We start from the raw sequence: 16555 nt of genomic DNA, 5'->3' as shown, positions 1-16555 counted from the left end.
GCATCTCTGGGATGGGATGGATGAGGGCATAAGCTTCTTGGAGCAGAGACCACATTTTGTTCCAGGTTTTTCTAGTCTATAACACAACATGGTGCAGAGACTTGTGCTCACACAACTTCTCCTGAAAAACCATTCTTGCCTACCCACCAGTCCTGCCTTGGCTGCTCATCAGTAGAAATCACTGAATCAGGGCGGTGTGGCCTGGACCACTATGGGTGCACTGGAGCTGGAGTGGAAGCTGCAGTGGAGAGAAGCTTTAGTGCTGAGAAATGACCATTCCTAAAAGGACTGAGACGTCCCTCCAATCCTGCCTTCCCTGTAAAGTTCTTTTTATCCTCGCTGCAATCAAATGGTACATCCATCAGCCCACCTGCAGAAGCCACACTTCTGCTCCATAGAGACAAGACAGTCCTCTGCTTTTCTAAAGCACTAAACATAAGACAAACAATCCATTTCTTGTATTATTTTTTTACCATTGACACCCGCCTCAGTCCAAACGAAGATGGGATTTTAACATAGAGATCCATAGATCTCAGACCAACTACCATCACCCTCCATCTTCAGCATTCCCCTATCACTCATTTCTGCTAACTGGAAGCTGGCATGGAAATCAGGTGTCCCTCAGGCCAGATCCTGTCAGCGCCCTGCACTTGAGCCCACTCATTTGTACTTCTGACCTTAGGCACTCCATACACCATTGCTGAAGAATTTGTCTCTGCAAGGCCAATGGCCACAAAAACAGACAGGTAAGCTTAATACAAGGTCCCTGCTCTGCATTCTCTCTTCCAAACCCACTCCTTATCATGTCCTCCCAAACTGCCAGCAATCCCAAGCAAAGGTCTACTGAATTGCAAAGGATCTTAAAAAAAATCCTTCCACATGGAGGGCTTCCTTGGTAACTCTTCTGAGAAGCTGGGCATTTCCCAGCACTAGTCACCCTGGAATAAGTCACAAGGCAGAGAGCAGCAGCAGCAGCAACAGCCTTTCAAAGAAAGTTCAGGCTTATACTGCCTTTACTCTATCTGCAGGTTTATGCAAGTGTTTCCTGATGCCACCTTAGTCTCTTCACCACTTTGTCCTCGGATACAGTAAGGGATAGTGCAGAGTGGCTTTCCAGGAAGAGATAACATATTTAAGATATCAGGGTCTAATATACAGTCTCCTCCCATTGGCCTCAAGGATAGAGGGATCAAACAATGAAGCTTCTTGTGTACCATCACTTCTGCCCTCTACTCCCCACCTTTTCTTTACTACACTCAGAGGTGGATCAGGGTGCCAGCCCTAAGGTCACCATCACAGTGGGCTGTGCCTTTGTGCAGGCACATGCACAGGTTTGCTTTCCAACCCCTGTGAGAAAAGTCTGGGGAAATGTGTTATAGTATCAACCTGGAGGACAGTGCTTCTTTATTACACTTGTCACCTTTCAGCTGTTCTTCAGTTTACTTCTGAATGTACAGAACCATTTTTATTTGGTTTACATCAAGACATTAGAAATCAAACATTTTTTTTCAAAAAAGAACAAAAACAAACAAACAAAAAAACAAAAAATAAAACCCAAACCCCAACACTATATACAACTCTTCCTCCCCAGTCTCCACTCCCCTCCCTCCCCCCCCACCCTTCCTCCCTCCCTCCCAGCATCTGCGTTAGGTCCTGCTTCCAACATGTAAGTTTCATATCTCTCGCCCGACCCATGGCCCCAACCCAATTTCCATGCCTACTGTAAAGACATCCCACCCTGCTTGGTAAGCCCAGTCTCATCTCCACAAAAGCATTTGGTAACCCGCATGGCATTTCTTGCCCAGTTGGCTCTGATCTCTGACACCAGGGTAGAGCTCAACCTTTGCTCTAGCTTGGGACGGCTGTGGCTCCACTGCCTATCCCAGCCCAGCTCCTGCAACATTGTCCAGATGCAAATGATTGTCCCTGCTTAAAGGGACTGAGCTCATACTGATGACAGAGCCCTGGCAGTCTTCCCCTACTTTCCTTATTTCCTGACCTCACCATCTCCCAGAGACTGGTCTCTGCCATACAGGTACTGCTGCCATTGCTGGGTTTCCTGGAATGCTGCCTGCAGCTGCACCCAGCCCATTTGGCTCAATGGAAGTTCCCAGTTCTCAGAGCTCTAGTCCCTTCAACCCTATTGCATTGCACATATATTTTCATCACCTCTCTCCTAACTGCCCTGCTTCTGAAGTAACAGCTCTCTCCCACCAACAACCTCTTCCTCATCCTATTTTCTCTTTTAGGATTTCAGTGACCACTTTCCCTAAAGCCACTGTCCTTTGGTCTGCAGCTCCAGAGGTTTCTTTTGCGCCTGACAACAGCTCAGAGATTTAAAAACCCTTCCTCCTCACCACAAAAAGAAATACAAAACCAATACAACCCCCCCACCCCTTATCTCCTCCTGCCAGGGCCTCTGGAGCAGATCTGGTCAAACAGACCAGCCCAATCAGTTCCCTGCATGGCTCTGTTTCTGGGAAGTGGATGTGCTGTCCATTGGACAGAGGAAGTGCCAAGCCTTGGCAGGTTCTCTACTTATTTGCAAGACATAAGCTGCTGGTGTGGTGTCAGATGTGCATGCAAGAAAGCTGGATGCCAGTTAAGACCTACAGTCCTGTTTGTTTCATGCACTGTGAACTTATCCTATATACACTACGGGCTGGTTTATGCTTGAAGACATGAATATAAAGGTATACATTTTCCTTTTATGTTAGTAACCAAAGCTTTACTTTCACCCATGGAATAGCAGGGGTTTGCTACCAGGACTCTTATTTTCCTCTTTCGATCTCTCATTCTCTCTTCAGTTCTTAATACTCAAGGTGAAGGGGGGATAGGAGGGGGACAGGTACGATTAAAGTCCCAAGGTCCTAGTTCCTAAAGGTCCCTGAGTGACAGCAATATACAGTATAAGAAAATGAAGCAATAGGGTTGTGTTGGCCATTTATTTATCCTGAGAGAGATTTCAATTCTATTTCTCTTTTTCCTTCTGCTCCACATTCCTCTCTTAGGCTGTTATGCATGGGAAAATTGGAAAACATTCTCCCCCAGCCCTGCTCCCTCAGGCAACCTGGAGCTTCCATCATGCTCATGTTACAGTCTTTGCCAAAAGAATGACCCAACAAGCAGCAATCCTGCCCCAAGCTGCAAAGAAACCAGGCTGCATTCAGAAGCAGCTTTGCTCCAGCACCACAGGCAAAAGTCAGCAGCTCTGCTGTGGAGAAGCACTCCTTCCTCCCTCTTTCCCCACTACTCTCTGTCTGCCAAGGCGGACAGCAGCTAGCACGCAAGCTGCAACATGGAAAGCCACTCCACCTTTCCAATAATACAAGCTTTGTACCCACGGTATTAGAGAGTCATGACTTTCCTTTCCCTATGTTTATGATGGCTTGGAACCTGTAAGCCTTGAGTTTGATTAAAGCTCCTACTTTTCTCCAGTATTTCCTTTCCGGATCACTGGACCCCAAAATGACACACTGCTTTGTTGTCTCTCTTAGGGGTGGACACAGGCTGTGATGGAGGGGGAAAATGGAGGTGCCACCTTAGTTCTGGAGGAGGGCATTTCTAAAGGCCTTCAGCAATTCTTCCCTCACCCCCATACAAAGACACATTTTCTATTACTCAGCCAACTTACAGGACTCAGTTGTTCTCCAGCATTCTGCCCTGTCACCAAAAATTATAAGGCAGTCCTTGAACTGTGAAAAGTCCTGACCACGCACTCTTTGGCAAAGATTATTGTGTAGGACCAAATAGTCCAGATGCTTGGATATACTAAGACTGACCCTATGAAATAAGCCTGACCTGGTAATGACAGGTCAGAAACATTCAAAGAGAGAAACTAGGACAACTCCTGATAAGAAAGAGAACCCAGTCAACAGAGAACCTGGGCAATAACAAAGGAGCCTGGCTCCAAATTGAACAAGCGAAGTAACCAGCAGAGCAATGCTTTTTCCCTGGAAAGCTTTAGGATTGTCGCTATGAAATTCTGGGCTCAGTCTCCAATTGGAGCCTTGAGTAGTAAATGCAGGACCTCTGTGTCTGATCTCCAGCTGCTGGAGGCCCCAGGTTGTACCTACAGGGCCTGTACTGGGTCAGTTAGTGGCTGGCAGGAGGCCCCTCCGTATGGGCTCAGTGCCCAAACAAAACGCTTAGGCAGGCTGTGCATCATCTGTGTGCCTCTGCCACTGCTAGTCATTGGGACCGTCTGAGAGAGCTCTCAGGCACCTAACTCCTATCACAGATGCATCAGGCTTTAACAAATCTACTAAATTACTGGAGTTCCTGAGTTATCTCCCTCAGTTTCGTCACTACTTTCCATGTGGTCATTTGTTCTCTCTCCAGTCTTAAGAGGTTTCTTATAACCACCTTCCTTTTTTTCCCTTCTATTTTTCTGACCAACCTTTACAATGTAATCATATTTATAAAGGGTAAGTGTTTAGATATTTTTATTCATGATCAAAGAGCTGGTTAGTCTCCCCTTAAAAACTGAATCTGCCAATAGGCAGCCTCCATCTGGGAACTGCAGCCAACCAACATGCATATTTCCATCTACATCATACTGCTGATGTCATAAAATGCAACTTATGACTTCCATTAAAACTTTTAAAGACCATTTCCAAATCAAATCCCAGTAGAAAGCATGACTTTCTTCTTTTGGCCAACCTTTAAACTTTCTGTGCATCAGGTAGACAAAGCTACCCAGTCCAGCACTAGTCCTACAATCAAGCCTGCATTCACTCCTCAGACTCTTATTCCTATCAAGTCCCATCTAGACCATAAACTGTAACAACATTGGGAAAACCCATTCACAACAGCATCTCTCTTGAATGTGAAAACCAGCAAGAGACTGTCCTGCAGGGCAGCTGGGAATCTAAGTCTGATTTAACAATTGTGCTAAAACCTTGGTGAGTCCAGGGAGGCCTGGACTGAATGTGTGCATGTACGTACATGAGAGGGAGACAGACTGGGAATAACTGAGAAGGATGGATCCTCTACTTTTATGCTTAGGGATTCTATTAGTAGAAAATGCATAAGACACATTACTGATATAAAAATAACAATACTTATTACTCTGATGGGCCCTGATCCTGCTTTAGCCAAGTCAAGGCAAAACTTCCCATAACTTCAGTGTTGCTAGGTCAGGCCTATAGTGATTCACATTTTCATTGCACTGTATAGACATAAATTAGTAAATGATGTGCATTAGATGCATCTATCATCTGAAAAACAGGAGTTTCCCTGGTCTCAGAGGATCTCTCTGCTTTCCCAAGAAATGGGAACCAAGGAGAAAGGAAGAGAATGCTACAGGAAAAATAAAGGGATGTTTGGATTCAAGGCAGTGGGGGTGGGCATGTAAAAGCCTCAATTAGGCAAGAACAAAGTTCTCATCATTACTCCAGGAATGGCAGATTGATCCTAGGGTTAAAGTTTTGCACTTGTGAAATTATTATTTTCATGGCTTTTATAAACATTATAAGGGAAATTATCATTCATCAGTGATTGCCAAAGTGGCCAGTAATTCAGTGATTTCCTGAAAGTCTCTGGCTCCTTTGGAAAATGTTGACCTTGCAATCCAAGGCCAAGTTACCCTTCTGTACCCTTTATAACAAGTGCCTGTGAATGGAAGCTACTATAAACTTAGGGACTTCCACAAGCACCAACAAGCTCAGCATTTTCATTGCAACCTTCACCCTGCCCAGTCTTTGAGGACCATCCTTTTCCAGAGGGATGATGCTCCATGGAACTCTACTGTACCCTTAGTTATGTCTTCGACAAGGGACATGGTGTGCTCTTCTCTACACTCTACATGTATTAATGGATATACAACAAGACCTGATAGAAGCAGTCTGCATCAGAGGGTGCCAGCCCTCCACTTGCTTCTGAAGTTCTTAGGAAAGGGGATAGTTATCATTTCCAGATTTTTTCATCCTGAAGCACAACAAATTTAAATGACCTCCATCCTTCCCTGGGCCTTGCAGTTGGCTAGAGTCATTCAGTGGGCTGGAGTGTGAAGTCCCTTGTCTGGCTATGTGCACACAGAGCAGATAGAGAGGGAAACGGTTGAGTTTTCAGAGTTCTCTAACTGCTTTTCTCCCAAAACTCAGCATGTAAGATGCAGGGTGGGAAAGATTAGGAACAAACCCTCCTTTCAGGACTGGATCAGCTTAGTCTACCTGGGATCAGATGCCAGCTGGGGACACTGGCACTGTCCCATGGCTGATACCCAAACCTCTCCCTCTCCTCAGCAAATATATATTTGCATGATCTACAGTCCCCAGCTCTGTGACTCTGATATAGGCTGGGACTCCAATCTCCAACCTCTCAAAGTTGCAATGAGCAAACAAAACCCTGCTATTCCCCCAAAACACTGCCGGTTAAATGTCATCTGTGTTCTCTTTCTACAAAAGACATTACAAAACCCCCCTCCCCTGCTCCCCACCCCAGAAAACATGCTTGCACACACGCATCCATATCTGCATACATACACACACAGATGCGCTGCATACACACACACATTCACACAGGAAAAACAGCTTGCAAACTCCTGAAGGTGGAAAAAGGCAACTTGCAAATGTGCCTTTGTTTTTGATAAGCTCCCTCCTCCCACCCCCCTCCCATATGCCCACATTGCCCCTTCCCTCCCAAATAATTGCCCTGTCCTCCCCCCTTCCCAGATCTTCCAAAATAAATATTCTTTTTATTTGTTGGTTTAAAAGATTCTTTTAGGCTTGTAAGCAAGAGAGAGGGAGAGAGAAAAGGAAAAGAGAAATCTTGTAGCATGAGAATGAAACCCCACCATCTCATGAATCCATGAAGGAATAAACATGAAGGGGTTAAGAGCAGAGATAGAAGAAAGATTAAAAAAATATAATAATACTGAGAAGAGAAAGATGAAATTTGGTAGTGAAATGGAAGTGAGGATAGCGCATTAGTGAGCACAGCCAAAGATAACCTACCCCCCCACACACCAGTTTTTGACTCAATTTCTTTAAATCTCCCCCCCTTTTTATAAACTTTCCTTTTTTGTTGTTTTTTTGTTTTTGTTTTTTGTTTTTGCTTTTTTTCCTTTCTTTTTTGTTTTTTGTTTTTTTTGGTTTTTTTTACAATGGTTTAAGTCCATCGGCAGGAAACCAAAATTGAGACAAACACATCCCTCCCTGAAACCAAAATCCCTCCCTTACACCCTTCTCTCCCTTATCCCCCCCTCACACTCCGCGGTTCTACATGTGCTGAAAAGAGAAGAGTAAGCTTAGAATAAATCTAATGAATCAAAGGAATAAATGGTAATGATAGTAAAGAGTAAAACCCAAACCCAAAAGACCACAACACTCCTGTGTTGTCATTGTCTGAGTGTCTGTCCCTAACTCTCTTGGAGGCTGCAGGCATCAATTTACATAGTACAACCAGTAAACAAGGTTGAAGAATCCAAAGGTGATTGGAAAAATGATTCGTGACCACTTGTCAATGGTGCTGACATCTGTCAGGTCTGGGATTTTGAGCTTCAGCTTAGATGACCGTCGGCGGAGACGGCAGTTGGCACGGTTGCGGGCCGCGGCGTGGTGGGTCAGTGGGACATGGCGGTCTAGGGTTGGGTGGTGACCAAATCCATCCCGAGAGGCCAGCTGCTTGCGGAACTGGATTCCTGAGCCTTCGAAGGACATGACAGAGTTTCGAGAGTCGCCAACGCTGCTCATCATGTCTGTGGCCAGCAGCTCATTGTTCATCTCCAGAGTGCTGAGGAGGATGTTACCATAAGGGTCAACCTAGAACAGGGGAGACAGAGAGAAAGGTAGCAAGGAAGTTCTGTGCATGGTGCACACATGGCCATGCCATCAGACTAAAAGGGATGATTTTGAACTGTTTTTGGTGCAATGATGCCACTGGTTAGGTTATTTGTGGGCACTGCACCTGGACTTCCACCTCTGAAAAGGTTGTCCACTAATGCTGGAACTGAAAGACCAGTTACCTGCACTTGCAGCAAACTTGTGAGTTGGATAATGTGATTCTGCCAACAGAGTAGGACCAAAAGCCACAGCGGTACTTTTGGGTACACCTTCCTCTTGCAAGAGGACAGTCTTGATGAGACTGGGTTCAGGATGATGACCAAATGATAGAGGACAAAAAATTCCTGGTAATCACTGGAAAGAGGTCTTTCTAGGCATTTGCCTGCAAAGTTCAGAAGACCTATGTATACCAGACAAGGGAACTGGAGTTCATCTCTGGTGATGAGGAGAAAGGCTGCTCCACAGCTCACCCAGGGTTGAATGAACAGTGGAGAGTCTGAATTCTCCTGCCACAATGAAAGAAGGAGACAAACCTGCTCTCTCACCCTCTTCTCCTCATAACGGTGGCGCTCATTGTTGGCCTTGCTGATCCGTTCACTCTGTTTCTTCTGCTGCCGGGGGCCTCGCCCGAAGAATATGTAGTTGACAAATGCATACTCCAGGAGTGCCAGGAACACGAAGACAAAGCAGCCCATGAGATAAACATCAATAGCCTTGACGTAAGGGATCTTGGGGAGGGTCTCCCGCAGATGGGTGTTGATGGTAGTCATTGTAAGTACCGTGGTGACCCCTGCAAGGAGAGGGCAGGCGCTCTGTTACCAAGGTTGGGGAGGGGGGGTCCTGAAATGGCACTCTCAGCTTCCCCATCCCTCCTCCCAGCCAGGCTGAACATCACGAGCGATGGGAGCAGCACAACTGGGAAGAAAACTGTAGTTATTCTAAGCCCAGATGTCCACTATAAATCACTGCAGAAAATAAACCAGCTGTCAACAGTGGGAGAAAATGTCCAAGCTGAATATCATCAGGATGATGGGGATCAACCTCCCACCATTCTCTAAGTCCTCCTTAACCCTTCTTCTTTCTCTCAGTGAGCCAGGGAGCATTCAGTTTTGCTCTCAGTCTTTTAACCTCTTCTCCCTTTCTTCCACTTTATGAATTCATCAGGCTTCCCTAGGCACTACTGAATGGCTCAGTACCCTTGGCATGAATTTATAATCTGCTTTTGTCTTTCCAGTGCCATGAATATGAGAAAGAGAGAAGAGATTCCCTCTTCACGGCTTTCTCTTCTTTGCCTGCCTCATAGCCTTCCATCTCTATCCTTGACCATATCAATTCCCACATTCCTTTCATCAGCTTTACCATGCTCTGCTTCAGCTATCTTTACACACGCCTCACATGGCTCTCATTCTCTCCCTTGCAGGTCTGCATCTTGAAACAAACATCTCTTGGTCTCATTGACCACCTTATTTTTTTTCACCTTCTTGGTCTCCAAGAGCATGATGCACCATAGTTATTCTCATGGCCTTCATTCCTCTTCTTGGGCTTCTTCTCAACCTCTCCCTTTCTCTGGTCTCAGGACGGCCCCAAATCTGTCTCTTCTAGTCTTCTGCAAGCTCTGAAAGGATGGCAATGGGTCTTCATGCTTCTTTTGGGGCAGTTGCTGTACCTCTTCAACCTAGTCTTCTCTTCTCTTCTCTCTTTTCTACCTCAGCTGTCCTGCTTTTCTTACTACCTTAATGATCCCCTTTTCTTCTAGTGTCTCTTCTCCTCATCTCCCTGTTGGCAGTTCTTCAGATCATATCATTTGCCTCCAGCTCCCTCAATCGCCATGACTTCATTTGTTCTCCTGGTTTCAGCTCCCACCTCTACAGTGATAGCTCCTAAGTATCTCTCTGCACATCCTGTTTCCCCCTCACCCCTACCATGTATTTACTGTCATTCCTGATAAAAGACTGAAAGAACTGAGAGTTTTCAGTTCAAACAAGAGTAGAGAGAAGGGAGATATGGCAACAGTTTTTAAATATCTAGAAATTTGGTACAAAGAAAGGGGGAATAACCTGTTCTCCATGTCAACTAAGAATAGGACAAAAAGTTCAGTGGTTTAAACTGTAAGGGAGACCTAGAACAGAGATAAATAAGAGCTTTCTAACAGTATGAGCAAGTAAAAGTGCCCAGAGGAGGCTGTTGAGTCTCGTTCTTTGGAGCTTTTTAAGGACAAGTTAGATAGAGAGCTGTCAGGAATGGCTCAGGGAGAGCTGTTTCAGTCCTGATCTTCTACAGTGTTTTTCTTCTGTCTTCTCCTGTGAATCCAGATGTCAGCAGAAATTCAACAGCTGTGCATCTCATCTCCACCCTTCTGTCTGTACTGTCACTGTGCCAGCAATGTCTGCCATGGTCTTTCTTTCTCCCCTCACTGGTAACACTAGCGCCAGTGCGACTTACCTTTATAATTTGCAATGTTCTTGTTGGCCCCTCCCTGTCTCTCTGCTCCAGCCTCTGCAAATGACCACATTCAAATCCTTTCCCTTACCCACCTTTGTACAAACCACCCTTCCTCTGACTCTATCAAAACCTCTGTCTTCTCCTAGAGCTGATTTAAATCCGCAGACCTTCTCTGTAAGACCCAGCCTCCACCTTTGCTCCATTACCTTTTTGAGTCTTTTCCCACTCACAGCTGAAATCCTTATCCCTCCTCCTTTGCCTCTTCTATTCCTCTGAACTTTCTGTAATGTTGCACAGCCTCATTCTTATATGCCAGTCATCCACCCTTTCTACTGTTCCTTCTTCAAAATTCTCATCTGCAATCCACCCCCACTTCCCTTCTGTTGCTTAAAAGACCTCGTTTTTTCTTCATGTAGGAAAACATCCCTATTTAGAGGAGCATGTGTTTAAGAAGAAATTGGACCTTAACTACTGTCCCACATTTGCCTTGATAATGAAGGTCTTCAGATGCAAAAAGTGTCTGTATGGGGCATGAAATATCATGAGAATGTGTAATGCCATTTCAATTATTTTTATCATCTTTCAGCCATTCATTCACCGTCCTTACTGCTCTTTTTCCACCCATTCTCTGAATTTATCATCCAACTAACATACTACCAGCATACCTGTTGATTAAGAGGTGCCCAGACTTTTTTCTTAAGAAAACAGGTACAAACCAGAGTGAGAAAACTAGTGTGCTCACGGCATGTCACAGTATTATATGTCTGAGAAGATGTGACCATTTATGTCTTTGTTAGAGAGTCTAAACTTGTATCCACAGAAATTTACAGTGCAGTTTTTACTGATTCCAGTAATATGGGCTAAAGCTTTGGAGGTACTGACTTTTCTAACAAAGAAGTGTCTCTGCAGGCAGAATATTCCCAGATTTGATCTCAGAAGAAATGTCCTTCCTTTGGGAAGGAATGTCTGACAGAACTATCTGATTCACTGCTACCTCATCCAAAAAAAAAAAAAAAAAGGATATTTTCTTTCCCAGAGCCGTTCTGTTCTAGCTGACTTCTCTCAGAAAACACTTTCTTCAATGTATAATGAAAAGGTACCTACCCAGCGCCACTCGTGCAGCAGAAGCATCGTAATTGATCCAGAAGGAGACCCAGGACAGGATAGTGATGAGGATGGATGGCATGTAAGTCTGGAGGATGAAGTAACCAATGTTCCTCTTAATCCGGAAACTCAAGGATAAGCGGAGATATGAACCTGTCAATGAGATATTAAAGGGAGATGTTGTCTGAGAGGAGGGCAAGGCTGTATTTATGGTAAGAGTCCAGGTTAGAAATTGAAATTTCATTTGGAAAATGTGCTCAAGAGTCAGTGATAGTGAGGAATCTCTCTTCTTTCCTTCCTTTGATTTTGCAGACTCATCAGCTTTAGGGAGAGGCTCTTTAGAGTCTGCTCAATTCGCTCAGAATATTAAGAAGAAAATAAATTCTACCTAAGTAATATTATTATGTCAGACACCATGGGAGAATGTCCGTTCAGTACTCAGATGAAACTGCCATTATGCTACATGCCAATAAGACAGTCTTACATGGGAGACTTTAACCCTATATCTGGATGCAGTGAGATGATTTTCCATTGTTTCATGTGCTAGCTTTTCCTCCGAACAGCAATGAAGATCTGAATCACATATTTCCCATGCTGTTCTAAAAACAGGTTATAGCCAGACTGGGCAAATTCATATGCAAATGGAGCACTTCAAGTTAATCTGCAGGTCTTTTTTTTTTCAAGTTCTTGCAATTTCCTCCTAAACTTTTAGCGAACCTAATGGAGGATAGTAACAACAATAAGTATTTTTACAGCCCTTTCACTGGAGCAAGGTCATTTTAACAGAAACAAACATCACCTCTCTCTTTTCTGTGAAACAGAGTCCAAGCCTTTCCTCCTTCCCACCTTTGTCCCTTCAGCAACATAGCAGGCTGCCCTGAGTATGAGTTTAACTGCTGGTTGGTGGTTAAACTAATAAGAGAACAACAGTCTTTAATGGTCAAAGTAGACTGGGAAGAAACGAGGTTAGGTCCTCTCCCCATTATTTACCTTCTGCATAACTTGAACAAGGTACTTCACCTGTTCATCTTTGTAGGTCTTAGCTATTTAGACTGCAAGCTGCTGTGGGGGCCAGGACTGCCTCTCATTGTGGATCTCCAGAACACCAAGTACAATGGACCCTTCTCCTGGCATGCCCCGCAGGCACTATTGTAACAACAGCACCATCTGCCACTGTCACTGATAGACTTTGGCAGTGATTTCATGGCATTTGGAAAATCATCCTATCTCGCAGGTGTGTAGCACACTGCTTTGGCAGTGAACTGCATGCCAGATCAAAGCGAAGACAGTAACCAAAATCCAAGCCCCTCCAACTATTCAACTGGCAGTATTTCAACCATCCAGGGTATTTTCTCCAGGCCTTTTGACTGTGGTGTGCAGATGGGTTTCTGTCATTCCATAGACCGCTTGCTTTTTAACAGAAATATACTTCTGCTTACTGTTACACCTACCTTGGCTACAAGAACCAGTTGCAAATCACATAAAAATAACACAAAGGCTGAGAACCTTCTGATGAGGTTCTGTTTTGAGCTCAGCTGGTATTTTGCCTAAGAAATGAAAATAACTGCAGGAAAAAAAACCCATCATCCTATAACTCTCTGAAGATAGGCAGTTAAAAAAGGCAAATTTGGCAGGCACAGAAGACACCTCTTTTCCAAAGGAGCAGGATAACAGTTGATGACCTTAAATTAGTGCTTCAGTATCTAAATTAGAGGAGCAAGCAGATTGACTTTGATCAGCACAGGGTTTACATGTTCCATTGCATCCTTTGGGCAGAGACTCACCTGTGGTGAAGACCACTTCCCTGCTGACCAGCCTCTGCTCAATTATGGTGAACTGGGGCAGTTCTAGCACCTCCATCCCCGTGACAGCAGAATCGTTTCCTTGCCAGAAGAACACAATGTCATCAACTGTATAACCATCTGCAGAAAAGCACAAAGAGAGAACTAAGCTGACAAGCTGAAGCAAATGGCATCCCCATTTTTATTCAGTGATCTGAAAGAGGATCCAAAGGAAAGCCCATGCCACCAGATAGCAAGCATAGCCCCTCTCCTGCTGATATTTTGGTTCATCAGCTGAGCTTGGCAGTACGGTCCCCAAGAGAAGAGAAAAAAATGGTCAGAACTCCTACTTTCGGCTAGAATTCAGGAGAAAAAATTGGGAAATGGTCCATCAGCTTTTGACTTGTGCTAGATAATCTTCACGGCTGACATGACAGGGACTTGTGCATCACAAACCTCTGTCAAATGCACCAGCCCAGCATTTTCCTTTTTAAAAACTGCCTCCTTTTACCAGAAGGGGGAGATCACACAATACTTTTTGATGTGGACTCGGTAAACAGTGCCTCTAAGTATTAAAAATTCCCAGAGAGAAAAACATTTACAACAGCAGTGAAAAAAGAAATCTGAGCATTGGAGCATCACCCTCTTCTAAACACTCTCAGTCAAAATTTGGAGCTGGGAAGTGGACAGAGTCTCTGAGATAGGTAGCCGCTTTTAGTAAGTGCCAGCTGAAAAGAGCATTAATTGGAGAAAAAAGCAGGGGGAGTCAGGCTGGCAACAAATGCTTATCTCTTTCATTTCAGGGTAATGAATTCATTCAGAGGTTAACTACACGAAGGGTACAGCCTCTTACTTTAACCCCAAACCATCCCTGCCAGGTAACAAGGGCTAAGCAGGCTGGAAGTGCTGAGGAGCCCAAATACACAGTCCCAGGAGCAGGGCTCAGAAACTCTCCAGTTGGCTCTGGCCTCAGCAGGAGTGAGGCCCATGGCAGCAAATCATGCAGCTCTGCTCTCATTACTGTGATGATCACAGCCCTGCCTGGGTCCCCGAGGACAAAGATTCATCTCCACTTGAAAATTAACACAGGTTCTGGCAAGGTAGGTTTTGAAGCACCATGGCTGTTTCTGGACAAATCCAGGGACAGCCTTTTATTCCAAGCAGTATGCCAGCATGCAGAGCTGAATGGGAGCACCTCTATGCATACACAGCACTAAAATGAGGAATGCACAGGCTTTGGTACCTCACTGTGAAAGGTTTCATTTAGAGTGTGAACTTTACCTATGCCCAGAGACAGCTTTTATTCACAGTCAGCACAGCAGCCTGCCTAGTCCATAAGCCCTTGAAGCAGAGACGCAGTTGGCTAGCAATCCCTGGCAAGGCTTTTTGCAGGCTAACATCCACTACAGAGAGTTGCCACCAAAACCAACACCAGTTTATTAGTGAGGCTGGTGGAACAAAGAGCTGTTCAACGTACCATGGAGGAGGAATTCCTCTCCCTAGACTCAAAGGCACAAGGTTCCCCTGGATCAGAGCTGAACTTTTCAGAATGGTGCCACACTGCAGCTCCCTAGTGGATAGAGTCCTGAGCTACCGGTCTGATCTCAGAGCTGAGCCTGCTTTGAGCAGGGGCCTGGATGAGAGACATCCTGAGGTCCCTTCCAAACTGAAATTATCCTGTGACTCTAGTCTCCAAACCTACATTCTGCCTGCACTCTCAGTCATTACTGCACTTATTCACAGGTGCTAAAAAATAATAACAATCCTCCAAATGCTAAGCCAGATCTGCTCCTGGTGTAGCTCAGCTAAACCAGGCCTCCACCTCCTCCCCACTACTGCCTGCTTCTGCTCCCACTGCAGTAAATGGTAAAACACCCACAGGCGTAAGTCCACAAAGATTCAGAGTTTCAGGCCAGGAAGGACCTGGACCAGGAAGGTCATCTCATCTGTTGCAAGCACTGGGGTGTCACACGCTGTCGGACTGCCTCAATTACCCCAGTTTTGTGCACAGGAACTGATATTTGTGTCTGGCTGAAGTATCTCTCCAAAAGCAAAATATTGAGACCAAGGGTGGAAAGCATCAAGAAGCCATGGAGCCCCCCAGTCCCCCTGGTGGTTGATTCCAGTGGCTTAAACACTTGTAGCTAAAAATGCCGTGTGCAATTTTATATTTGAATTTATCTGGCTCAGACTTTCAGACACTGGTGGCTATTCTGAATTTTTCTGTTAGGTTACTAAGCCCTTTCCACCCAGCATTCACCCTCTGCAGAGGTGCATGCAGCCTGTAAACAAGTCACCTCTCCATCTCCTTTTCAGTAAACAAACCAGATTGAGCTATTTAGGTTTCCTACTGCAAAACATCTGCTCTAGCCTTTGAACCACTTTTCAGCATCTTTTCTCAACCTCTTCTGACTTCTCAACTTCCTTTCTAAATTATGGAAACCAGAATTAGACATGGTCCCTTTCCTAGTCTCACCAGCGACATACACAGAGGCCAATCGATTCCCTGCTCTGACTCACTGCTCCCCTGGTTTACATAACCAAGGCTCACTCCAGCCTTTTTTGTCAGAGCCCTGCTATGAAACCTCCAGCAGTGGTACTCAGCCACTGCGATTCCTTGATCTTTTTCCCTGGTGGATACTCCTCCGGATACAGTCCCTCAGTCTGTCAGTCTGGCCTGTGTTCCCACACCCAGACACAGGGCTCTGCATTTAGCTGTATTCAAATGTATTCTGGATGCATTCAAATTTGGATGTATTCAAATGTGCAGCGAGCAAGCCACGCAGACTGCTATCTTCATCATCCACAAATTTAACAGCAGTGACTTTAAATTTACTTCCTGATCAGCAATGAAAATGTCAAATTACAGTAACTAATTTTAGATCTCTCAGTTAACTAGTTCCTATTCCGTATATTCTATGACCTGCTGATATCAGGTACCTATCTGGTTTTCTGATCATAGCATTATGCAATATGAAATCAAACATGTTTTTCAGGAAACCATTTTTTAAAGTGATTCTAAAGGGAAAGGTTGTTCATTCTAAAAATAAATACTTCACTTTGATTTCCAGCTTTTTAAAGAGAACCAAATTTCCATTTTACTTTTAAAAAGTAAAAGAACGTTCAAAAAGACAAGTCATTTCAAATATAAATACCATAAAGTATTGATATAACATTTTAAAATGTCAGATTAACAGCCTGTTTGTTGCCTACCTCGTCACATTTTTCTGTCTGATCAACAGATCATTGATAGATAAACCTACATTGGCAATGTAGGTTTATCTCCTGGATATACTCTCCTGTGATCCCCTTTTAGCATCATTCACGTCACCTGGCTGTACCGTTGGCCACTGTACCTTTTGCCACAGGCATTTTACAGATTTTGGGGCCAGGGAGAAAAAGGGAAGGTACCAGTGCCAAAGGTAGTGATGGGACGAGGCAGGA

General features: G+C 44.6%; 1 protein-coding gene across 1 annotated transcript in view; it reads right to left on the bottom strand.

The window, feature by feature from the left end:
- Nucleotides 1–7385: 7385 nt before the first annotated feature.
- The window catches only part of LOC106498558 (gamma-aminobutyric acid type A receptor subunit theta), a 77611-nt gene continuing 68441 nt past the window's right edge, over nt 7386–16555 (bottom strand). The window contains exons 6-9 of the mRNA XM_013959820.2: nt 13115–13252; nt 11331–11483; nt 8330–8574; nt 7386–7763 (exon numbers count right to left, since the gene is read on the bottom strand). Coding sequence (XP_013815274.1) covers nt 7386–7763; nt 8330–8574; nt 11331–11483; nt 13115–13252 — 914 coding nt within the window. The remainder of the gene's footprint in view (nt 7764–8329; nt 8575–11330; nt 11484–13114; nt 13253–16555) is intronic.

The sequence above is a fragment of the Apteryx mantelli genome, chromosome 13, assembly GCF_036417845.1.
Source record: "Apteryx mantelli isolate bAptMan1 chromosome 13, bAptMan1.hap1, whole genome shotgun sequence".
Taxonomy (NCBI): domain Eukaryota; kingdom Metazoa; phylum Chordata; class Aves; order Apterygiformes; family Apterygidae; genus Apteryx; species Apteryx mantelli.
The sequence above is the reverse complement of the archived record's forward strand: the minus strand, read 5'-3'. Positions and strand labels throughout refer to the sequence as shown.